Genomic DNA, 22634 nt, shown 5'->3' on the forward strand with positions numbered 1-22634 from the left:
CGAAACACCACCTCTACTCCCGATCCGGTCCCATAGAAGTCTGTTGTTGCCGGGTTGGGGGGGACGAAATTAAAAAAGAAAGAAAAAAGATTTCCAGAAAACCATCACTCCTGAGCCCCTCCCAGTCCAGTGATTTTCGGATTCGAGGCTTGACAAAGGTAATTACCATCATCCAATTATAATTGTATATTACAACACTTATTCTTTTTCTCTCCAATATTTGGTTCAGACGGGGAGGTAGTGGGTTAAATTCTGCAGTTTTTCCTTCGCTATTTTGACTGTTTGATGTGTTGAGCTCTCCTGTACGACAGTAACGGTTCATTTAGGGCGTGTAACCAACAGCAACGCGGCGAAGCTGTGCAGGATGACAGCAATCACACAATAATTAAACAATTAGCGGTTTCCTGACATAAAACCGAGTTAAAACTCCGGCAAAAACGACAAGAGGCACAGTATTGAGACAGGAATCCCAGCACTGCTCAGACGAGACAGTGTTTCATAAGGTATTTAATGCACCGGATGACCTCGTCCCTTCTCCTAATCTTGTGTTAATTCTGTGCATTCACTCACACTTTCTCCTGCTATCTATGAGAGATTAACACCGTAGTGACACTCGGATGCTGATAATCGGATCATAAAGTAGTTTTAAGCCACGATATAGAAATAATTTCATGTCTGGTGCCCAGGCTGTGGTGCATTATCGTGCCCTGTGTGTGGGATATACCCCTCTGAATTGAGGGGTATTTTCTGGTCCATCCCCATGGATATGGTTACGCAATGTTCTTTGGCACTACGGTACACATTAGAGCCGCTGACTAAGTGTTTGTCACAGAGAAGAGTCATTAGATAGTGTTGAATGAGCGCAATGATATATTTCAAATGAATTTACCAAGTAATCTTCGAGGGAAAGATAGTCTAGGTTAAAATGCGATGCCATTTGTTTTGCAACAAATCTCGTCCACCGATTTTCTTGGCTCACTGATAGTGCCTCAACCGTCACAACTGATGTCTGTGAAGGACAGGGAAAGAGAGTATGCATGCTTTATTCCTAGACATAAAAAACGAATTATATTATGCTCAGACTGGCATTTGAGTGTCTGATAAATCCAACCTCAACTTCTCATTCATTCATTTCCTTTCCTCCGTCTTCGATCCGGACATCCCATTCATGCCAGTCGTGACACACCCTTAGCTGCACCAGCAGCTGCTCCTGGCTTTATGGGCTGCGTAAAGAGTGAGGAGGGGTGTTGGGGTGGAGGAGCAGAAAAGGAAACTGCAGGTCTAGAGAGGGGACGAATAATAGTGTTGGAATAAGTCCCTTTGGCTATTTTCACGTTAAAGAAAAAAGATAAATAGACACATGAGAGACCCTGGCCATTAGCATTTTGAACTTAAGGAGACTAAGGCTCTAATGAATGTAACAGTAAGCAGGAATGGTTGAGAGAGCTCATGAAAAAATAATAGGGCAGCATATCAGCAAACCAGTGTATCAGTCTAAGAGGAATCAATTAGAAGGATAATCAAGGAGAGAAAAAAGAAGACAACAAAGGGAAGACAAGGCAGCACAAGACATAAGTGTTTCAGAGGAGAGGCAGGAGAGCAGAGACAGAGAGAAGCCGAAAGACGAGAGAGACAATACTGTAACCAGAGGAGGATGGAGGCATGATGCTACCGCCCTCCTGGCTCGTGTGGGAGAGGAGAGATGAGGGGGGAAAGGCTCTTTAGTCCATCAGTCAGGATGGATGTCAGACTGATGAGATCAGCCTGAAAGATGTAACCTCCACGCCTCTCACCACGGGGAGGCTGCTGGATGTGTCACACGCACTTCAGTAAATGATGAGCCATCTACAGTTCGATTGATTAACTGGTCATAACAGGAAACAGGAGAGCAGTGACCCCATTTAGAGTCAGATTCTTGAAGTGGACATCTCACCCTTAGCCAAAGGACAAAGGTTACATCCTTATCTCTCAGGTGACGTTTTGACCCTGGACACCCAGTGGTGAAACTGTAGTGTTTCAGAATGTTCTCCTTTCAATACAGCACCCCCCTCTGAGGAAGCCTAATATTGATGAATTAAAAAACACAGGCACATTCACCATCATCCCTCCAGTTTTGATCAAATTCAAACCAGTGTGCCATGTCTTAATCCACTGGTTCCCAAAGTTTTTCTGTAGATAAAAACCTTTTCAAGCCCCCAACCTAAATGCACCACGCACTCTCAGACACGTCTTAAATAACTTATTTGAAACATTGTCTGTAATTAATACATCATGCAACTTCAGTGTGGGACATCTTACTGAAAAAAACTAAATTAGAAACGGGTCACTTTTAGAGTGGAAGCTTCAAATGTTCTTCTAAATGTTGTAGTGTGTAACAGAACTTTCTTTTTTTGTGTTTTTTAACCTTTCTCCTTGGGTTGTAAGGGAGGAACGTTTGACATGGATAGGCCCCTACTTGGCTCTCTTTAAATGCATGACCTCTACTCTGACTGCACTTTACTGAATACATTTTTTCACATGTCAGTTTTTGAATGTATGTGCGTGCGTCTTGTCAATGACATGCTGTCTCTTCTTCTCAGATGTACAGTTCACCATCGATGAATCAAACCTGTAATTTACGTCTTTGTAGCACGCCAGCACTCACACATACAATATGCTAATGGCTCAGTAGAAAGCAATGCAACTTCGCAGAGCAGAGAATAGAACATATGCTATGATTACTGTATTCTGCTAAGGGACTGAAAGCCTCTTGAGCACTTTTTCTGCCCACTTTAATGCTAGGGCGTCATTTAGAAGTGACTTTGCATCTGTTGATGTGCACAGTGAGATGGGCTTTTTTCGTTTCTTTAAATAGCACTCTAATCTCTCATTTGAAGAAGCCGGCAGAAATGGCTTTTTATTGTTCTCTCTGTCAGAGTCTAAAGATGCAGTGATTCACTCTATTCCATAATGCTGCAGTGGATACAAACAGGGAAATCATTCAATTGCGACAGAACTCTGAAACCTGTTTTACATTTAATAACGTTTTTGCAGGAAGGCATCTCATGTACGCTGAAAGAGTTAATGGTTGTTGAAATCATTCTTCCTCCACATACTGGCCCTGAAATCACTCCTTTCTGACTTCCACTGTAAAGGAAAAATGCTAAAACGCAGAAGCCAATATGAGACTTCAACAGTTGGATTTAGCCAAATCAAGTGGGTGTCTTTGTCCTGGCCGTCATGTGTATGTTGCTTTGTTTCTTTTTTTCTTTGTTTACCTGTTGAACATAGAAAAAACAATACAATATACAGTATAGTTTGCAAGGGAATATGAGGAATAGATGCCTTAAAGCACTCCAGGGGCTTGAAAAGTGGCATACTCCAGGCTGCATATTACAGTTAATAATTACAGAAATGTAAAATAAATTAAATAATTTTAGACATAGGAAAAAAACAGAGGCATTGTTTAGCAAAGTACCTGACATCAACGCATCCTGTGAAACCTCCATCTGTCACACAAGAAAGAATTGTACCCGTTTTTCTTTTGGCAACAAACTTACACGTTTCTTCCAGGTTGTGTTCCTCCACTGTGGTTTGGTAAGGGAAAAAATGACGAGTGAAACTCATACTAGAATGATTTGAACTTTAGAAGATACAGTACATGTGAGTATTATATGAAGACGTACATGAAAACAAGGCAGAGAAAGTCATATCTACGAGATAGAATAGTGAAAATGTACATAGGAATATCATTCTTGAGGCAGCTTTCTGTAGTTTCCACTCTTTCAGAACTAGGCGTGGCGTGGATCAGAGTGCTTAAAGAGGAGTTGTTAGTAATGCTTTTAATTCAACTTTTTCCAACAGTGACTCTCTGTCTCTCCGTCTAATTATTCCACCATAATAACTCTGTGCTACCACTGCTTAGTCTAATCCAGTGCAGTAGTCGTGAAAGGTCAGAGTCCCCTCATGCCAGCTGGCTGCTGTCCAGCTCACCCTCCCAATGGGATGACCATGTACTCTTGCACCTCTCCTACTCTCTCTCTCTTCCTTCACCGTTTCTCTTTTTTTCCTTCTTGTCTCTCTCTGGTTTGTGGTCATGTGTCGTGAGAGGAGAGCTGCTGTTCAGCTCACCACACAGCGCCATATCTTTGACTCACACATGGCTCTTTCTGCTTTGAAGACGCTTTATCTATAGAACTTGGCTTAATAGTGTATTCTACTTTACAGCAGTTCTATGGATGTTCTTTTCAAACAGTGTTGGCAGTGCTCTCATTTAGGTATTTAAAAAGCCAATTTGTGAAGTGCTATTTAGTGTAGCAGGGTGCTGCAGAGCGGGACTTCTCTTCAACTTGAAGATACAGATTGAAATCTGCAAGCTTCTCCACTGCAGAGGTGTTTTTCAATCAAACACCCAAATTAGCAAGATGTTTTTACCTTAAGTTGACTTAAACGCATGGCAAATAAACATGATGATGATTATGGCAGGTTGTTGTTTTTAGAAAGTTGCTATAAAAAGTTTTTTAAAGATTGGATATGTATTGTGTGGTTTCTTTTTCCCAGAGACCGACCATTCAAGATGAAAGTAATCAGCGCTGCAATGCTTAGCGCCCTGTTCTGCACCGGTAAGCACAAACAGAATGAGTCACTTGGGAGTGGGTTTGGATAAATGAATGGTTAAAACAGACTTCCTGCAAAGCTGATTCTGTTTCAACTGAATGATAAATGTAAATTATGTGAAAACCACACTAAAGAAGGCTGTTTCTTGTGTGTGATCTATTTAATCTATTTTTAGCTGTCATTAATTGAGGCATTTACATTTCAAACACTTTCATACTTTGGGGAAAGTGGTTTTTCAATAAGAACAAAGGAACTCTTCCTTATTTAGAGATCGTACAAATCAGCAGACCATTAAAAAAAAGATGTATTTTAAAAATAAACTTCTCTCTATCTTTTCTTTCACAGCTGTGTCAGCATCTTTGAAAGGTAAGATCAATGCTTGTTTTTGTAGGGCAGGGCAATATATTGATATTATATTGATATCGTGATATGAGACTAGATAGTCTTAGACTTTAGCAGAATGTTCTAGCTGTTCTTTTATTTGTCAAAAACTTATTCTGTAAATATTTTGTAAAAGCACCAACCCTAAAATATCATCTCAATATTTATATTGAGGTATTGGGTAGAAAATAACGCAATGTGTGATTTTCTCCATGTCACCCAGCCCTAATGTATAATGCATGTCGAGTAAGGCTTTCTAAGAATCAATAGATTATATGCATGAGGAAATATATAGTGATGATGTGATCAGGTTCTGGGCAGAGAAAGTAAATAAGAAATATCTATCTATCATATCTAATAAAACATTTGTACCAGTTAAAGAGGAACACAGGACAGCCTTCTTTGGGGAGGACATTCACATCGATGTCCCGCCTGGGAACCTTGGTGAGGTTGTGTTCCAACCCAGGACCAATCACTCCTTCGAGGTGGTTCTGCTGCAAGCAGGGCTGGTGATGAATCCTCGGGGCCGCTTCAACTCTCTGGGCCACTTGGTGCTGGAGGACGTGCAGGAAGAAGACGAGGGGGTGTACATCATCAAGAACACCCACAGCCCCAACACAGCCAAGCACCTCATTCTCATTGTCAGGGGTAAGCTGTCCGTGCAATCCAGAGGTGGGGAGAACTTGTAATTTGTACAAAGTCTTTGATGTCTTTTCTGGAGAAATACAGAAAATAAACATATACAGAACTGTGGAAGGAATTACAAACCTATATTGTCAACAATGTTTGTTTATTTTATGTATCAGACAGTGGCTCTAATCTTAGCTATGGAAAATACAGTAACATGCTATACAGTAAACTACCTTAAATCTGTGTCAACAGCACAATTACTAACCTAAGCCAGCAACTGAATACTTAGCAAGCATGTATCATGAAATATTTAGGACACACTTAGGACTACAAGAATGCTAAATATATATATTTAAAATACATGAATAATACTTATTAATTGGTTTCTCTGTCACAAATATTCTGCTTTGACCTTCATTTCCTCTTTTTGACTTTTCAGACTGTGCTTTGGAGCAAGTGGTGAAGTACGGAGATCCTTACTCCATCCATCTCAACCACGTGGAGGGCCCCATCACCCTGGAGTTCAGGTACAGTATGTGAAAGCAAAATAGAAAAAACAAGATTCAGTAATAGAGTCATGTTTATTACAGATTATTTAGCTGTTTTGAGCTAAATTTAACAGCCAAGCCGCCTTATATACATTAAATATGTTGCTCTGCTGACTCATGACCACACCCCAATCAGTGACGCCGCAACAGGTGTTTTCAATCAGGTAAACACCTGCTGCGATTGTGTTGACCAGGATTTAAACTTGCTCACGTGTAACTGTAGGTAACGTTCATTCTCTTCTCTTGGTTTCTAAGGCCTGCTCTGGTTCAGCCCAATCACACTGAGTTACATCATACAACAGAGCCACCAGCCCTGGTGCTGTACAACCAGATGGCGGTGCTGGCAGAAGAATATGTGGGCCGTCTCAGCGTGTCGGAGAAACAGGTGACGCTGCACTCGGTCAGGATGACGGACGAGGGGAGCTTTACAGTGCTGGACCGTGAGGGCAAAGTCAGGAGGAGGAACTGTCTGAATGTCAGAGGTGAGGAGAGATTTGTGCTTTGTTGCATCCTCTGCTTTAATTGACTGATCTAGCAACTCTGTGTGCATGTTATTCTGTACATACTGGTGTTATGAGCATGTGAGCAGTGTTGATGTTTTTGTCTACATATGTTTGACTTTAAGTGCTAGTTGTTTTCATCTTGGCCGAGGGTCTCTATCTGCGGTATGTAATTGAGTGTATTACCTTTTTAAAAAATCCCTTTTTATCTCAGTGAAGGTATAATTGAAACCTGCCTGAAGGGATATTTGGCAGCTGCAGCAATAAAGTATAGGATGTACAGTAGATAACAATATATCAAGAACACATTTACTTTAATGGAGGTTAAGGAACAAAATATTAGAACTGACGAGATACAATAGCTTGTCTTTAAAGGAACAGCACATCCCAAATCTAAAATACATATTTTTCCTCTTACCTGCCGTGTTATTTATCAATCTAGATTGTTTTGGTGTGAGTTATTGAGCGTTGGCGATATCGGCCGTAGAGATGTCTGCTTTCTCTCGAATATGATGGAACTAGATGGCGCTTTGCTTGTGGTGCTTAAAGCGCCAAAAATTACATTTGAGAAAAATCACAGTAATGTCTCTTTCTAGAAATCACGACCCAGTTACTCAAGATAATCCACAGACCTCGTTGTGAGCAGTTTCATGAAATAACTTTTTTCTTTTGACCAAACTACACCCACAAACCATATGACTGTGCTGAAGGAAGCTAACCGATACTGCCAGTTCCCCTAGCACCACTGAGCTAGTAACATTATAGCTGAGCCGAAGAGGACGCCATTTATGTTTACATCTCGTGCTGTCACAAGCCTCTCTTCCACACGAGTAGATGCACGCTTGCTGACACAGTTGGCAGGTGTAGTTCGATAGAAAGAAAAGAGTTACAATGGTTCACAACAAGGTCTGTGGATTATCTTGAGTAACTGGGTGATGAGAGAGGTTGCTGTTGGGTATCAAATAAAATGTTTTGCTAACATTGAATAGCTAGCATCTATAGCTAATAGCTGTTCACTCTAACATGAAGAATAAGTGCCACACTCAAAAAAGATTTAAAGGAAACCCTATAAATGTTTCAACATTAGCATGTGCACATTCTTAAGCTAGCTATTCTATACTATATAATATTAACATCTGTTTTGTATTTCTCTCCACAGAGCACCAGGACTTCATGCACATCTCCCATGGAGGAAACCTGAAGATGAAACTTCACTTGCACCATTCCAATGTTAACATTGTCTACAGGCCCAAATCCGACAATCAGGACCGGCTCATCCTGGAACAGGGGGTTCTGGTGACGCCGCTGGACCCTGCGCTGGAGGGCAGGCTGACTGTGGAGGGGTCAGTGCTCAACATGAAGAAGGTCACCGTGGCCGACACGGGTATCTTCAAAGTGACAGACCTGGATGGGTTTACCGTGGCTCATGTCTACATAGAGATAGCTGGTGAGAGAAAAGAACGCACATGTATATGATCAACACAATGTAATCTAGCTTTGTTATGAACGAACATGCACTATGTGTTCTATATTTTCTCATACCTTTAACCTAGCAACCATTCAACAACTGCTAGGCTACACAAACTAACCTGCATCAGGTTTCTACTGAACAGAAATAAGTAGGGATTTATTAAGTAAACAGCTTTTAATCAGCTATAGATTGTGTTTATTTAAAAAAAAGTTTACAACATAGGCATGATGTTGTGCTATGGGAGAAATGCAACTATAATAAAGTGTTTATATACAAGAACTCTGGCACATCCTGTTAAGCTTTGAATTCACAGCCTTTCTGAAGCCAATGAGATCACGAGTGTCGGTGAACAAAGATCAAAAACATCTCTTAAAATAGTACTCCACCGATTTTAGCTTTGCACTCATAACATTGTTGGACGATAGACAGTATCAAAATCAATGCAGCAGAACCACAGAGATCGTCTTTTAACTCCACACCCCAGTTTATTTCTTTATGCTACGTCTGTTGTTATAGAGCAAATTATTACATTTTTGCAGTTGAACTTGGTACTAGGCAAGTCAAAAATGTAAAACATGAGGCTGTCTCATGATGGCAATAACACACTGAAGGAGGAGATGTTGACACGTTGTGTCAAAGATCTGTTAAATTCTTTTCTTTTTAACTGCTGTGTAACACAAAAGACAAATACAAGAGTTTAAACCCCTGAAATATGAAATATATTTAAATACCTGACCTTAAAAAATACACACAAGAACTATAGTTATGTTATATAGCTGTAGTTCTGCAAAACCTTTTGCATTTTCCGCATCAGGCTGCCAATACACATGTATCAGGGATTTATAAGACAACATTGACTTAGACAATGGAAACTGTCAAATATGAGATTGCCATGCTTTAGATATCATGTACAGGGGAATTTCTTTTTTTCTTTTACCAGATAACAACCAACATTTTGATGCAAGTTAACATGCTAATTAAAAATCAGATTTAGTTTGAACAAGAAGCAGAGATGAAAGCTTTATAACAAAGACGGTTTGAAGCACCATTTCTGCATGAAGTCACTGAAGGCTTAATATTTTTCTGTGTTTGTTGTTGTCTCCCTCTTAGCCTATAAGCTGCCTCCCCTCACTGTAGCCATCCTCTCCCTGCTGAGCGTGATCGCCTTCATGCTGCTGCTGTGCCTGCTGTCCTGTGTCTATAGAGTGCACAAGAGAAACGAGAAGGACAAGAGGCTGATTCTCCTCGCTCAGCAGGCCGGCAAGGGAGAAGGCGAGGCTTTCAGACAGGTAACATCCACCTAGTGCATTGCCATCATTCTTCATGTTTCTGCGATGTGGCAATATTCTAGGGTCCCTGAGATAGAAATCAGGAAAGGCACTGGTGGAACTGTGGACCTGTAAACTAAATAAGTAGTTGTGGTGAGGTTTGTGTGTGTGTGTTGACTTGGAAAGGATTAGAAGGTAGAGCAGGATGTTCCTGCTGTGGGAGTCAGGATGATCAGCTGGTACAATTCCTCCCCTACAGAGCTGGACCACGTGGGTACACGCAAAACAAAGACATCAACATTGCGGTGGACAACTCGCAGACAAAAAGGCTGCGGTCAAATAGTCTTTTTAGCTTTAGGAGACTTCCTAACAGAGTGAAATGACCCATAAGTATCTACGTGGCAGCCATGACGAGGCTGGTTTAATTCTTTAAATGCTAAGGAAAGGGACTTCAGTGCTTCCTTGCTTATCTTCTTTGGCATAGGGTACACTGGACCACAATTCCTTGTGACAGCAACATTTAAAGCGAAGCACCATTCGGCCGTCAGTAACATCTGTCGTCGCTGTTTAATTGTACACTATGGATAAATAGAAAACATCTTTCTTAGGAGGTGTGGAATCCTTTCTTAAATTGTGCCACTGTACTCAATTTCTATTTTAGGTTAGGAAAAGACATGGGAGGTCTCTTTTCTCCTCACACTTGATGCCTATAAAGTAAAACAATGAACAGAAGGCATTTATGTATGTGATGTTAAAACAAACCACGACAACTCTGGCACTCATTGCTTAGAAATTAACTACATGTTGGAGACTTAAGCCTGAAACATACTCCATCCAAGTGTGGAAGCTTTAAGCTAAAGGAAGCACTTTTCACACATTTTGACATTTTATACTTCATTAAAAATGTAAAATGTGCCAAGTTACAGTCTCCGGCATCGAGGGGTGCTATCACAAACAATACCAACATTTTTGCACTGGATATATTTTTGTAACTAAAATTGCAAATTGTGTCTTTGCACATGAAACTCATGAGTAGTTGACAAATGAAAATGCTTCTTATTAATGTTTTTGTTATACAAATGGCTGAAAGTTTCTATAAAATAGAGCACACTGTGTTGTCACACAGACTCAGTTTAGCACTGTTCATGATAAATTGTTATTTTGAGCGAATATGTTTTTAGAGTGAGTCTTTATTTAAATGATTGCTTTACTACAAAAAGCCTTTAGTGGTGCAGTCGTTCTCTTTCTTAAAATGTACATTTTTAACAAAACTCTTCAATTAAGAATTAATTGCGAGGGCCATCAAAGATTGAGCATAAGAACAAATTAAATTTGCCATTTAAAGTCTTTGCCTCTATTCACCTGCTTAATACTGGCTGATTAACTGAGCGATTGATGATTCAGAGGAGTTGACAGTTGACCACAGCGCTCCACAGTTGGAGATTTGTTAGCCAACTGAATTTATGGATCAATTAAAAACCCATTACAAACAGTTGACTCCGCAATACAAAACAGATAAACATCAGGCTCAGATATTGATTTCTCCACTGAGGGATAGTAGTTCAATACGGTCACCAATTGTTAGAAATATGTCCAGATCAATTGCATAAGAGTTTATTAAAACACTGAATACCTCAGGTGTTGCATTTAAAAACAAATCTGCCTGTCTTATCTCATTAGATCATTTAGATGTAATTGAAAATACAAAGATACGACAGATTTTTAAGGTTATTTTAAACAAACTAAGTCAATAATCAGAGCACTGTTTTGCCAGATGAATGATTGACTAAATTATTGGATAGTTTGAAATAGCTGACAAATAACCCCTCTCTCACCAGCATCCACAGTAACTCTTCTTTGAAGCAGATTATATTTATGATTCAATTGAAAACCTGCTGCAGACTGATGACTCACTCGTTGAAAACAACCCAGAGACTGATTGCATTGCAGAGACTAGATGATACAGAGTGTTTGGATCGGATGTTTTCAAAGTGTGAGGTGAGCTTCCCCAGGCTGTTTCCTGGGAGGTTCAGTGAATGGAAGCGAACAAATATTACATTATTTATCAAATAATATATAATATATATATATGTATGTGTATATATATATACATGTATGTGTATATATATGTGTATATATATATATATATATACATATATATATACATGTATGTGTGTATATATATATATATGTATATATATATATACATATATACATGTATGTGTGTATATATATGCATATATATATACATGTATGTATATATATGTATATGTGTGTATATATATATATATATATATATATACATATACATATACATATATATATATATATATATATATATATATATATATATATATATATATATATATATATATATATATATATATATATGTATATAAATATATATATATATATATATATATATATATATATATATATGTATATGTATATAAATATATGATATATATATGTATATATGTATATATATATATATATATATATATATATATGTATATAAATATATGTATATATGTGTGTATATATATATATATATATATATATATATGTATATGTATATGTATATACATATATATATATGTATATATATATATATATATATATATATATATATATATATATATATATATATGTATATATATATATATATATATGTATATGTATATGTAGTATATATATATGTATATATATATATATGTATATGTAGTATATATATATATATCTGTTCTGTCGTCTCTCTCTTGTATCTCTCTCTTCTCTCTGTCTGTTTTCCTCTATGTCTCTCTATCTTTGTATCCCCCCCCGTATATATATATGTATATACACACATATATATATATATATATGTGTAATATATATATATGTGTATATATATATACATATATATATATATACTACATATACATATATATATATATATATATATATATATATATGTATATATGTGTGTGTGTGTGTGTATATATATATAAAATAATGTTAACTTAGGTTATTAACAGTATCCTACATAAATGTTTTTTCATAATATTTATTTTTACTATATAAACCTGAAGCTTATGTACTGCTGCAGGACACAGTTAGCTGTAAGCTAATGTTGCGCCAAAAATAATAATTTGAATAATTTTTTGCTCTGCTGTCTGTGCTGGATGTGGTGTTGGCAGGTCATCGCACCTCCTCATAGACGCGTGTTCCCGGCTTTGAGAAATGTAAATGTTGTTTGAACCGATCAGGGCCGAGACCTTTAGACTTGAGTTTGTCAATAGCGCACCTGAAATCTGAAATTGAACAAAGAAAAAGCTGGGCAGATGCATCAGGTCAATACTGATCAGTTATTTTAAGGTTTTAAACAAGTGCATATTTGTGTGATGCCTCATTAATATTACTTATGTTTGTCTTTTTTGCCCCCCGTCACTGTATGTGCGTTGCAGTGTATTTGTAATGTCGCACATTGAGGTATTTGCAGAATACAGCTCACACTCTTGTGATGCTGTTTTTTTAATTGTATCTTTCATTCTATATACCTCATCTAGGGTTGTGTATTAATGTATGTTTGTATTTGTTTTTAATATTATATGTTATGATGTTTTTCTGATGTGCATCTTGGTTCAGTTTAAGTGAATACAGCTGTTGAAACGAGGCCGTTATGCTTACAGCTGGATGTCTGTGATTGGTGGCCCAGCTAACGCTGTTGCCTGTGCGTTGCATTTCTCCCTCTTACTTTAAGGAGCCTCAAACGGAGCCCCTTCTTGGTGAGAGAATTGTGTTCTCGCCTCTTTTTTCTGCTCTTCCTTTGGTGTCGATAGAAATGTACTTTCATTTTTTGGCAAACAAGTTCCTTGATCAACTTGCTGTTGTGTGAGATTATTGTTGGTGACAGTTTCAGAAGTGTGTTCAGTATTTTGTAAATGATGGCGCTTTTGAGATAATACAAATCCATTAAAGAAATTGCCGACCAGCACACTAAATAAATCCTGGACACTGAAGAGGAACTGCTATCAGTCTTAATGAACAGGCAGAAGTTGATCGAAGAGTTACTTTGACAAAAGTCAATGAATTACCTTAAGTGGAGCTGGCACCATAACTTGGGACAAGCTGTCTCTGGATCCTTACAGACTTTTCAATATTCAAATAACTGACCTGTGTTCAAGTATCCCTTACCTAGACTGTAAGTACATATTGGTATAGTTTTGTGAATGTGAAGCTCCAAATTCTTTCATGAAGTAGATGCCATGTTAAGCCGTGTCGGAATATAAACCAATAGCTGGCAGGAACTTCAATCCTTCAAAAAGTATATGGTCAAAATGATTGGCAGTCGTGTGTGTTTTGTAGTTAATGCAAGAACACCAGCATTGTCCTTCAAGAAAAAATTAACATTTCTAAATTCCGGAAAATACTTATGCTCTTAATGGGGGTTAAGTAAAGATCAATAATAATAATAATAATAATAATAATAATAATAATAAAGAGCATTGGAGGCCAGTTATACGTCAGTGCCTAATGCTGCAAACTGCTTTGAAAAGCTCGGTCAAGAGTGCGATCTGTCTTCCAGGACTTCAGATACGGTTTTGAACCAGGTTGGGGTGCACACTACAAAAATGTCCATGTAACAAGTAATTCAATCCAATATTTACTCTTAAAATCTTATGTTTCTTAAAACAAGTGAAACCTTGCTTGGCTCCAAGAGAATGGACACCAGAGCTTTTCACTTGTTTATATATAAGATTTTAAACTTAAGTATAGAGACTAAATGACCTGTTGAGATGGTTTAGCTCTCCTCTATATTGGTGTGTGTAACTGCAGCTGAGCAATGATATTAGAGGACGTCACACTAATGTCATGTGTGCCACCCATGCCTCTGCTTTGCCTTTCTTGCTTTCCTTCCTTGTTTCTCTTTCATTTTTTCTTTTTCTCAGCTCAGACGTAGACCTGCAGTTACTCATAAACAATCTAGTCCTAAGTGCCGACATGTAGCGTCACTGCTGTATCTTCACATGCAGTATGTGGTGATTCAGCTAGCGACGCACACACACACATGCACATACTTCAGTGCTGTCTTATTGTGTGGGGTGAATTACAAGGTGAATATCCAATGTGTATGTGTGGGTATCTGTGCTGGTTTTACGTGTGGTGTATGTGTTAAGGGCAGTAGTGATTAACCTGTATGAGTATTAAACCTTCCATGATGTACAGTAGATGTATTCTTCTGGAGAATTGTTACTGCGTAATCAACTACTTGCCCAGTAAGTGTGTTGGTGTGCTGTATGTCTGTGTTTGTCTACTTTCTGTGCATTAGATGTTATGTGTTTATATTCTTGTTTTCAAGACATAGACATGACATTAAGACTCTTCCCCTGTGGCGTGCCATTTTTATATTTATTTCCAAATATCACTACTCACCAAAGACACCATTACTCACATTTATCACTATTCTTCACATTATAAGTTGCCTATTTTATATTTGTTTAGTCTTTTTAACTATTTACTTTACTAGTTCTTATGTTTCCAATCGCTGGACAAAGAGACCACAGCCACATTAGCGGCACGGTGAGTCTGCACACGCTGGACAATGCTGATGTTTAGCAGGTATACTGTTTACCATGTTCACTGTTAGGGGTGTGATTCTTTCGGTATCTCACGATTAAATTTAAAACCGATACTCGATTTTAAAAACAATTCGCGATTCAAAATGTATTCTGTATTCAGTACATAGTGGTGCTAATTTATGTTTTCTAAAGGCAGTGTGGAAAATGATGGCATGAAAACAGCGTGTGTAGGATTATGGCCTTTTTATATTTGAAAATGTAAGCGCAACTGATTGCAATCATGTAAACACACAAAGGCAAACCGAAGACAAAAGGACAAAACATTTATTCATGCTAAACTTTCACAAATAGTGTTTTCAGAAACTTCTCAAAAATAAACTGTACACAAAATAACCCTGTAAAACTGCTATTTGTGGGATTTTTCAACCTATCACACAATCATGCTTAACACAGCATTGACTCGGCTGTAGGACTACAGCAGCTCTATCTTCTTTTGTTGAAAAATATGTTTTTAAAAATTGATTTTTGGACACTATTCATGTTAGTTTGGCATGTTAGTATGTGCAAAGATTTGCACTTTAGCACTAAACACAAAGCACAGCTGAGGCTGGTGGGAATGTCATTAGTTTTGTAATTTGGTTTTAAATAAGAATATTAAACTAGTTAAAATGTTAACCTGATGTTAGAACTAAATGAAAAGTTAAGGAATCATCAAAGGTGTTTGACTGAGGGGAATATGAATGACACTGGTGGCGCTATTCAGGAAAAGTCAGGGGCTCACTAAAGTCAGAGTTCATCCTTAGAGCAAGGCTATTATTATTATTATTATTATTATATTATCATGACATGGCTGAAAATGTACATGTTTTACTATTACATGATAATAGGCCAAAGCTTTTATTGCTATAATCTTTTCAGTACTTACTAGCAGCTGTTATTTGCTCCCTCATTTAACACATTAAGATCCATCTCTAAAGATGTCACTATTTCACTATTACTAGGAGCTAATAAATAGTGACGGGTAGTATTTTAATAAAATCCAATTATATGCCAAGATAAGTAGTACTTTTGATTTGACACTATTTTAAAATGAAGATTCAATTGCATTAGCATCAGTGCTTCTTAAAAAGTTTTAAATGCAGTATGAACAGTAGAAGTTAAATAGCTACTACTATTTTATTTACTTGGCAAAAGCACAGGAGGAACAGTCACTATAAATGTACAAGTAAACAGTATAATAAATGTCAAACCTGCAGGTCACACTCTCCCGTATATCTCTCACTCACTGTGTGTGTACATGTTTTGTTTGGGTGTGTGTTTGTGTTTCCTGTGTGTACGTGAACTTCTAATGTGTGTTTGTGTCGACAGTGGAGGTTGAGATGACGGCAGCTGCCCTTGATCTTGTTCACTCTGACATGTTATGGATGTCCTCATAGATGTGAGAGGATGTCAGCGACCTTTCTGCACCTAACCCAAGGGACCGACCTGAAACTCAAATCAATCCTACCTCATACACCTGTCTCTCTGTCTGTCTGTCTCTCTGTCTGTCTCTCTGTCTCTCTGTCTGTCTGTCTCTCTGTCTGTCTCTCTGTCTCTCTGTCTCTCTGTCTGTCTGTCTGTCTCTCTGTCTGTCTGTCTGTCTGTCTCTCTGTCTGTCTGTCTGTCTGTCTCTCTGTCTGTCTCTCTGTCTTTCTGTCTGTCTGTCTCTCTCTGTCTCTCTCTCTGTCTGTCTGTCTGTCTGTCTCTCTGTCTGTCTCTCTGTCTCTCTGTCTGTCTCTCTCTCTGTCTGTCTGTCTGTCTCTCTGTCTCTCTGTCTTTCTGTCTGTCTGTCTCTCTCTGTCTCTCTCTCTGTCTGTCTCTATTCTGTCTGTTTGTCTGTCTGTCTCTCTCTCTGTCTCTCTGTCTCTCTCTCTGTCTCTCTCTCTGTCTCTCTCTCTGTCTCTCTGTCTCTGTCTCTCTCTCTGTCTCTCTGCCTCTCTGTCTCTCTCTCTGTCTCTCTCTCTGTCTGTCTCTCTGTCCTCTCTCTCTCTGTCTCTCCGTCTCTCTGTCTCTCTCTCTGTCTCTCTCTCTCTTCTCTCTCTCTGTCTGTCTCTCTGTCTCTCTCTCTCTGTCTCTCTGTCTCTCTGTCTCTCTCTGTCTCTCTGCTCTCTGTCTCTCTCTGTCTCTCTGCTCTCTCTCTCTCTGTCTCTCTCTCTGCGGTCCTCTCTCTGTCTCTCTCTCTGTCTCTCTCCTCTTCTGTCTCTCTCTATGTCTCTCTATCTTCTCTCTCTGTATGTCTCTCGTCTCTCTCTCCTCTGTCTCTATCTTCTCGTCTCTCTACTCTCTCTCTCTGTTGTCCTCTCTCTCTCTCTCTGTCTTGTCTCTCTTGTCTCTCTCTCTCGTCTCTCCGTCTCTCTGCTCTCTCTCTGTCTCTCTTCTCTGTCTCTCGTCTCTTGTCTCTATATCTATGTCTCTCTCTCTCTATCTCTGTCTGTCTCTCTGTCTTCTTCTCTGTCTGTCTCTCTGTCTCTTCTCTCTGTCTCTCCGTCTCTCTGTCTCTCTCTCTGTCTCTCTCTCTCTCTCTCTCTCTTCTCTCTCTCTCTCTCTCTGTCTCTCTCCTCTGTCCTCTCTCTCTCTCTCTCTGTCTGTCTCTCTGTCTTCTCCTGTCTCTCTGTCTCTCTCGTCTGTCTCTCTCTCTCTCATTTAAAAAAAAGAATTGCCATAGAATTGGCTTTAGCATTATTTTATGAATCAAACATGTTGCCAAAGAGTCACAAATAAACAATAGAATATAGATCGTGAAGAATAACTTGAAATAAAATTAAAAAAGCTCTCTCTTAATTCCTTTTTCAATTTGCTTTAATTGCACAACAAATCCATACATCTATATTGCCAAAGCAAAAGAAACAAACACTGGGGTTCACATTCAACCTTTGCTGCTTGTCATCCCCCCATCTCCCTCTTTACAAGTCCCTCAATATACATGGATACATATTGCACATATTATACTAAATATATTCATGAGATACATTTTACATATATATGATGTCATACATGAAGTGTTTTTTGCCTCCTATAATCCCCCATCAGAAAAGGCTTTTTGTCCTCAGGGTAGACAGTAAAACCTGATATAGATTATTTAATTCTTTCTGTCTTTCTCCACGTCTCTCTACCTCACTGCTTTTTCATCCTGCTTATTTTTTCCATCTATCTTACTTCCATCCCCCTCTGTTCCCTGTATATCTTCTCCTGTCTTGCTCCCTTTCTTTCTTACTTTTCTGCTTTCTTACTCTTATTATTAATCGCCATGCTTCCAAGGCTACAGCACTTTATCTGTTACCCTCATTCTCTCAAGCCGTCTCCATTCACTCCCATTTGTCCTCGGACTTGCTATTCCTTTTTTTTTTTAACATATCCATCTCGGTCTTCCCTCTCCTCCTCTTCTCCTCTTCTCCTCTCCCACTTTTACTCTTCAAACTGAGCCATCTATCCTCCATTTATCTATCCCCTCATGCCGCCTTTGGTGCAGCTCAATGGAGCTGACATTTTTGAAAGATTACAGCCCCTTTGGCTCTGTTTCATCTCAACCTCAAGCCCCCACCATGATAACAAATACATCAGCTTGTTTCTCAGTCCTGTCACACAAGCTTCCTCTTCAATATTTTATATAGAGCTGTGTGTGTGTGTGTGTGTGTGTGTGTGTGTTTATGTCCTCTCTTGGCTATGTATTTTTGATGACCTTTACAAAGGTTTAGCTGCTGGGGCATTACATTGTTGTGGACACATTTTGAAATGTGTGTGTCTGTCTGTGTGTGGTTCTGCAGGTGGTCCAAGATGCTTACACCAGGTTCACTGAGGAATCTCTGATGCAGTCTGTGTGTGAGAAGCCCTCGGAGAGCACAGAGGTCACCATAAAGGTCAGTGGTGGAACCAAGAAGACTGGTTGACCAACTCCAATTACATTTGAATGCATTATCAGGCTAAGAAAACAAGCAGGGCTTTTAGGTTGCATGACTATTTTGATAACCTACAGCAGGGGTCTTCAACATTTTTCAGGCCAAGGACCTCCAAACTGGTGTAGTATGGAGCAGGGACCCCCTACTGCAGCGGTATTCAAACGAGGGGGGGGGGGGGGGGTGCTGTCGGAGTTGTGTGCGAGGGGGGAGAGGGTGTCCGAGTTGTGTATGACGGGGGGATGTGAATATAAATAAATATATATTTTTGTTTTATAAAAAAAGATTTGCTTTATCTACAAAACAAATTGCGACCCCCCCCCCCCCCCCCCCCCCCTGCAGTACCTCCGTGGACCTCCTGGGGGTCGCGGACCCCCTGTTGATTAACATCATGTTTTTTAGATTGCTTGGCAGAAACGACCTACTTTATAAAGTGACATCAATGCCAAGTGTAATTAAAAGGCAATCAACCTTAGACTCTACACTCGGTAGAGGAACAGATTAGATTAAAGTTTATAGGAAGAACCTGTTGTGAAAGTAAGTGGTCAAGGTTCAGTGGGGGAGCTATTGTCATTTTACAATACACGTTAGTGTAATGAAATGCAGTTTCCCTACCCTTGCTACACACAGAAAATATGTATTATTCAATATTTAAATGAGTATAGAATAAAACAATAAGATAACCAACGAAGTAGAACAAAGTGTACATATAAGTAGCACTAAAGGAAGAAATAAAAAGAAAAGCTAGAATGATATTTACAAGGATGATATACAGTCACGTATATACACACAAATAATATGTGCAATGTAATATGCAAGTTAAAGTGCAGAAAAGACTAGGTGGTAGTGGGAATGAGTGTAGTGCAAAGGTAATGGTATGGTAATGTGCAACAGAGTAGTGCCATGAGAAATGCACAGATGCTCTGTATCTTGTTTCCATGTAAGAAGGAACATAAGTAGTGTTGGTTACTGGGAGAGGAAGGTAAATCTATAAATATGGTCCTAGAAACATGTGCATAAATTATTCACGTTGCTTTCCTTGACCTCAATTTTTTACCACCTTTCCCTTCCTCCATTCTACACCACCTCCTCCATCTCTTCCACTCTGTTGGGGGAATCTGTTGGCTTCTCTTTCTTTCTACCCCCTGTTGTTTTATTATCGTCTCCTCTATACCTCCCCTACTCGCTCCTCTTTTCCTTCTTTGTCTTTTCCTTGCCTGTGGTTAACTCGTATTCCCTGTGCCTTTCATCCACTTTGACCCCCGCCCATTCTTCTGTCCTTTCACCTTTCACCACTCCTCTCCTGTGCTTCCTCCTTCCCTCTTTCTCCCGTAGGGCCTCGAGGTGTCCAAACAGGGCCGCTACCACACCCTCTTCTCAGACAATTTTCTGGAGATGAGCGACTCTGGGGTGGAGTTTACCTCCTCTGGCCTCCCACTGGACAGTGACACGGATGCTGCGATGACCTACGCCTCCCACAAGCCCCTCCTGAATGCTGTCTCCCCTACAGCAATGACTGAAGAAGTTCCCTTCGACAGCCCTGAGGCCACCCTGGCCCTCCACGGAGACCTCAGTGCCAGCCGGACCCCTGATTCCGCCATGAGTGCCAGCCCCTCCTCCAATCCTCGCTCACTTGCAGCTGCCACCCCCGATGGCAGCCTGCACAGTGCTGCGTCGCCGGGAACAGCCTCCAGGGGCACCGCTGGGTTAGATTTAGCCAAGACAGAGGGAGGGGCCGAGAGCGAAGACGTTGGGCAGAAGGAGGAATCAGCCCAGAGCACCTGAGAGGATGCACCAGGGTGTGTATTTTGTAGCTCATGGTCCTTTATACAGTAATGACATCCACAACAATCTGGCTCTGTCCATCATATCCAAACACCACGAGTCCTTGATCACTGCATTTGAAACAACATCACAGACAAAATATTCATGCTTGGATTCAGATGTCATATTAGCCTAAAAGAAAATGATAATAAAAAAAGGCAGTTGCACAAAATGCACAATACATGTAATGCACTGAGCACTGAACAATTTGATGCAAAAGACTAACCCCAAGCTCTCAAACTAAAAAAGAACAACAAAGCATTCTGTGCATATGGAAATTGTATGCATTTAAAATAAACATTAAAGTACATCATGGTTCAGAGCTACAGGGAAATGCTGAGGTTAGAGTAGGCTCACTGCATGCGAGCTTCAACGGGCCGAAGTCGCACAGGCTCTAAAAGAAGCTATGATGATGTGAAAAGGGGAAAACCCTCACAGCACTTTCAGGAAAACTCCTTAAAGGGATCAAATGATTTCACCTCCTGACGAAAGGTCGTGTGATAGTTTTGACAATTGGAGTCAGCACGCTCCGAGGAATGAGACATTATTAACTAAGACCAAGGCGACTAACAACAACAGCGAAGAGCATCTCCTGTATTGAGCTGAATCTCAGTGTGTTACAACTGACAGCACTTTTGTCTGCTCTCATGAAATCAGACAAACACCGCGTTGATTGCATTTCAGCCCTCCCACACACAGACTCTATTATTAACAATGTGAGTATGTCAGAAAGCCTCTCAGACAGAAGTGCTTGTGTCAGCTCTCGTTCACCGATATCCATGAGAAAAACGTTTATTTTCTCCTAAAGAAACCTGCACACAAACGAGCTCTGTAGATTGAAAAGCACCTCTGCTATGCGAGTGTTGGTGGTTGTTTTCCTTTCTCTCATATCTCTGGTGTCAAATAGCCACTCAATCATCTAAAGAAACCTGTCTAAAACATCCTCCTCATCTCACTCACGCTAATGATGAATCCCAGAGGAAACACCCACAAGAAGGACGCCTAACTATAGAAACTATCCTCATCGCTTTTATTTCTTCTGGATTTGTCACAAGTCACAAGCCCTGTCAAAGCAAAAATAAAATTAAGAGAAGACTGCGCAACACTTCTGAGACTTTTTGAACAGCTCCCTAGAACATAATTACACCATAGAGTGAGGAGCGGCGATAAGAGAGACGACAGAGATGGAACAGGGTACTATTCAGGGAGCAGATAAATGACTAGCGTGATTTAAAGCGTCCTATTTTCATCTGGGCTCCCATCAATCGGACGGAGCTCTTATTATTGTAGCCCAGTTGTTTGTCAAAATGAAGTGACTGGAAAGCAGTCAGATCAATGTGAGATAACAATGCAGCATTACAACCCCAAAGGAATAAGACTGAATAACAGTGGTTGTGAGAGGGGTGTGTGGGAGTGTGTGAGAGTGGTGTGTGTGTGTTACAAAGCAACCAACAATATTAGACACTCAGTGCTCTGCATGGAGACATGATCCATTTCAACTCGTGATACATAGGAAATGAAAAAGAGGAGGGCATCCTATAAAAATCCTGACTCAACAGTTAATATCAATAACTCAATAAAATGGTGAGTCCTTACATTTGCTGCTCTATGAATCCAAACCCACCAACTGAGCAACATACTATTGAGTGATGATATTGTACTATACCAGTAATAGCGTGTATGTATAGTATAGGAAGGTCAAATGTTTACAACCACTCCAGTTTAAATGTATAGAGATATTCTTTACGCCTTTTTATCAAGCCAGCGGCTTTGAGGTCTTGAAATAAATTCAATTTATTATTATTAAATCCCAATAAGTCACTTTAGATGTGTTTACTGTACAGACCTGTGAAGCATGTGTTTGAATAAGGACATGCTGCTACAGATGTACCACAGGTAGCTGGTCATTAACATCCTTGGATA

At 39.5% G+C, this 22634-nt stretch overlaps 1 protein-coding gene across 1 annotated transcript; it reads left to right on the forward strand.

The window, feature by feature from the left end:
* Positions 1–22593, forward strand: LOC115015363 (uncharacterized). The gene is made up of 10 exons (XM_029442573.1): positions 1–158; positions 4540–4601; positions 4942–4962; positions 5353–5625; positions 6047–6134; positions 6411–6637; positions 7815–8102; positions 9237–9415; positions 18759–18851; positions 20223–22593. Exons 2-10 carry the CDS (start codon positions 4556–4558, stop codon positions 20670–20672), a joined length of 1665 nt encoding a protein of 554 aa, XP_029298433.1. The 5' UTR covers positions 1–158; positions 4540–4555; the 3' UTR covers positions 20673–22593.
* Positions 22594–22634: the final 41 nt, after the last annotated feature.

This window comes from Cottoperca gobio, chromosome 11 (assembly GCF_900634415.1).
Source record: "Cottoperca gobio chromosome 11, fCotGob3.1, whole genome shotgun sequence".
Lineage (NCBI taxonomy): Eukaryota > Metazoa > Chordata > Actinopteri > Perciformes > Bovichtidae > Cottoperca > Cottoperca gobio.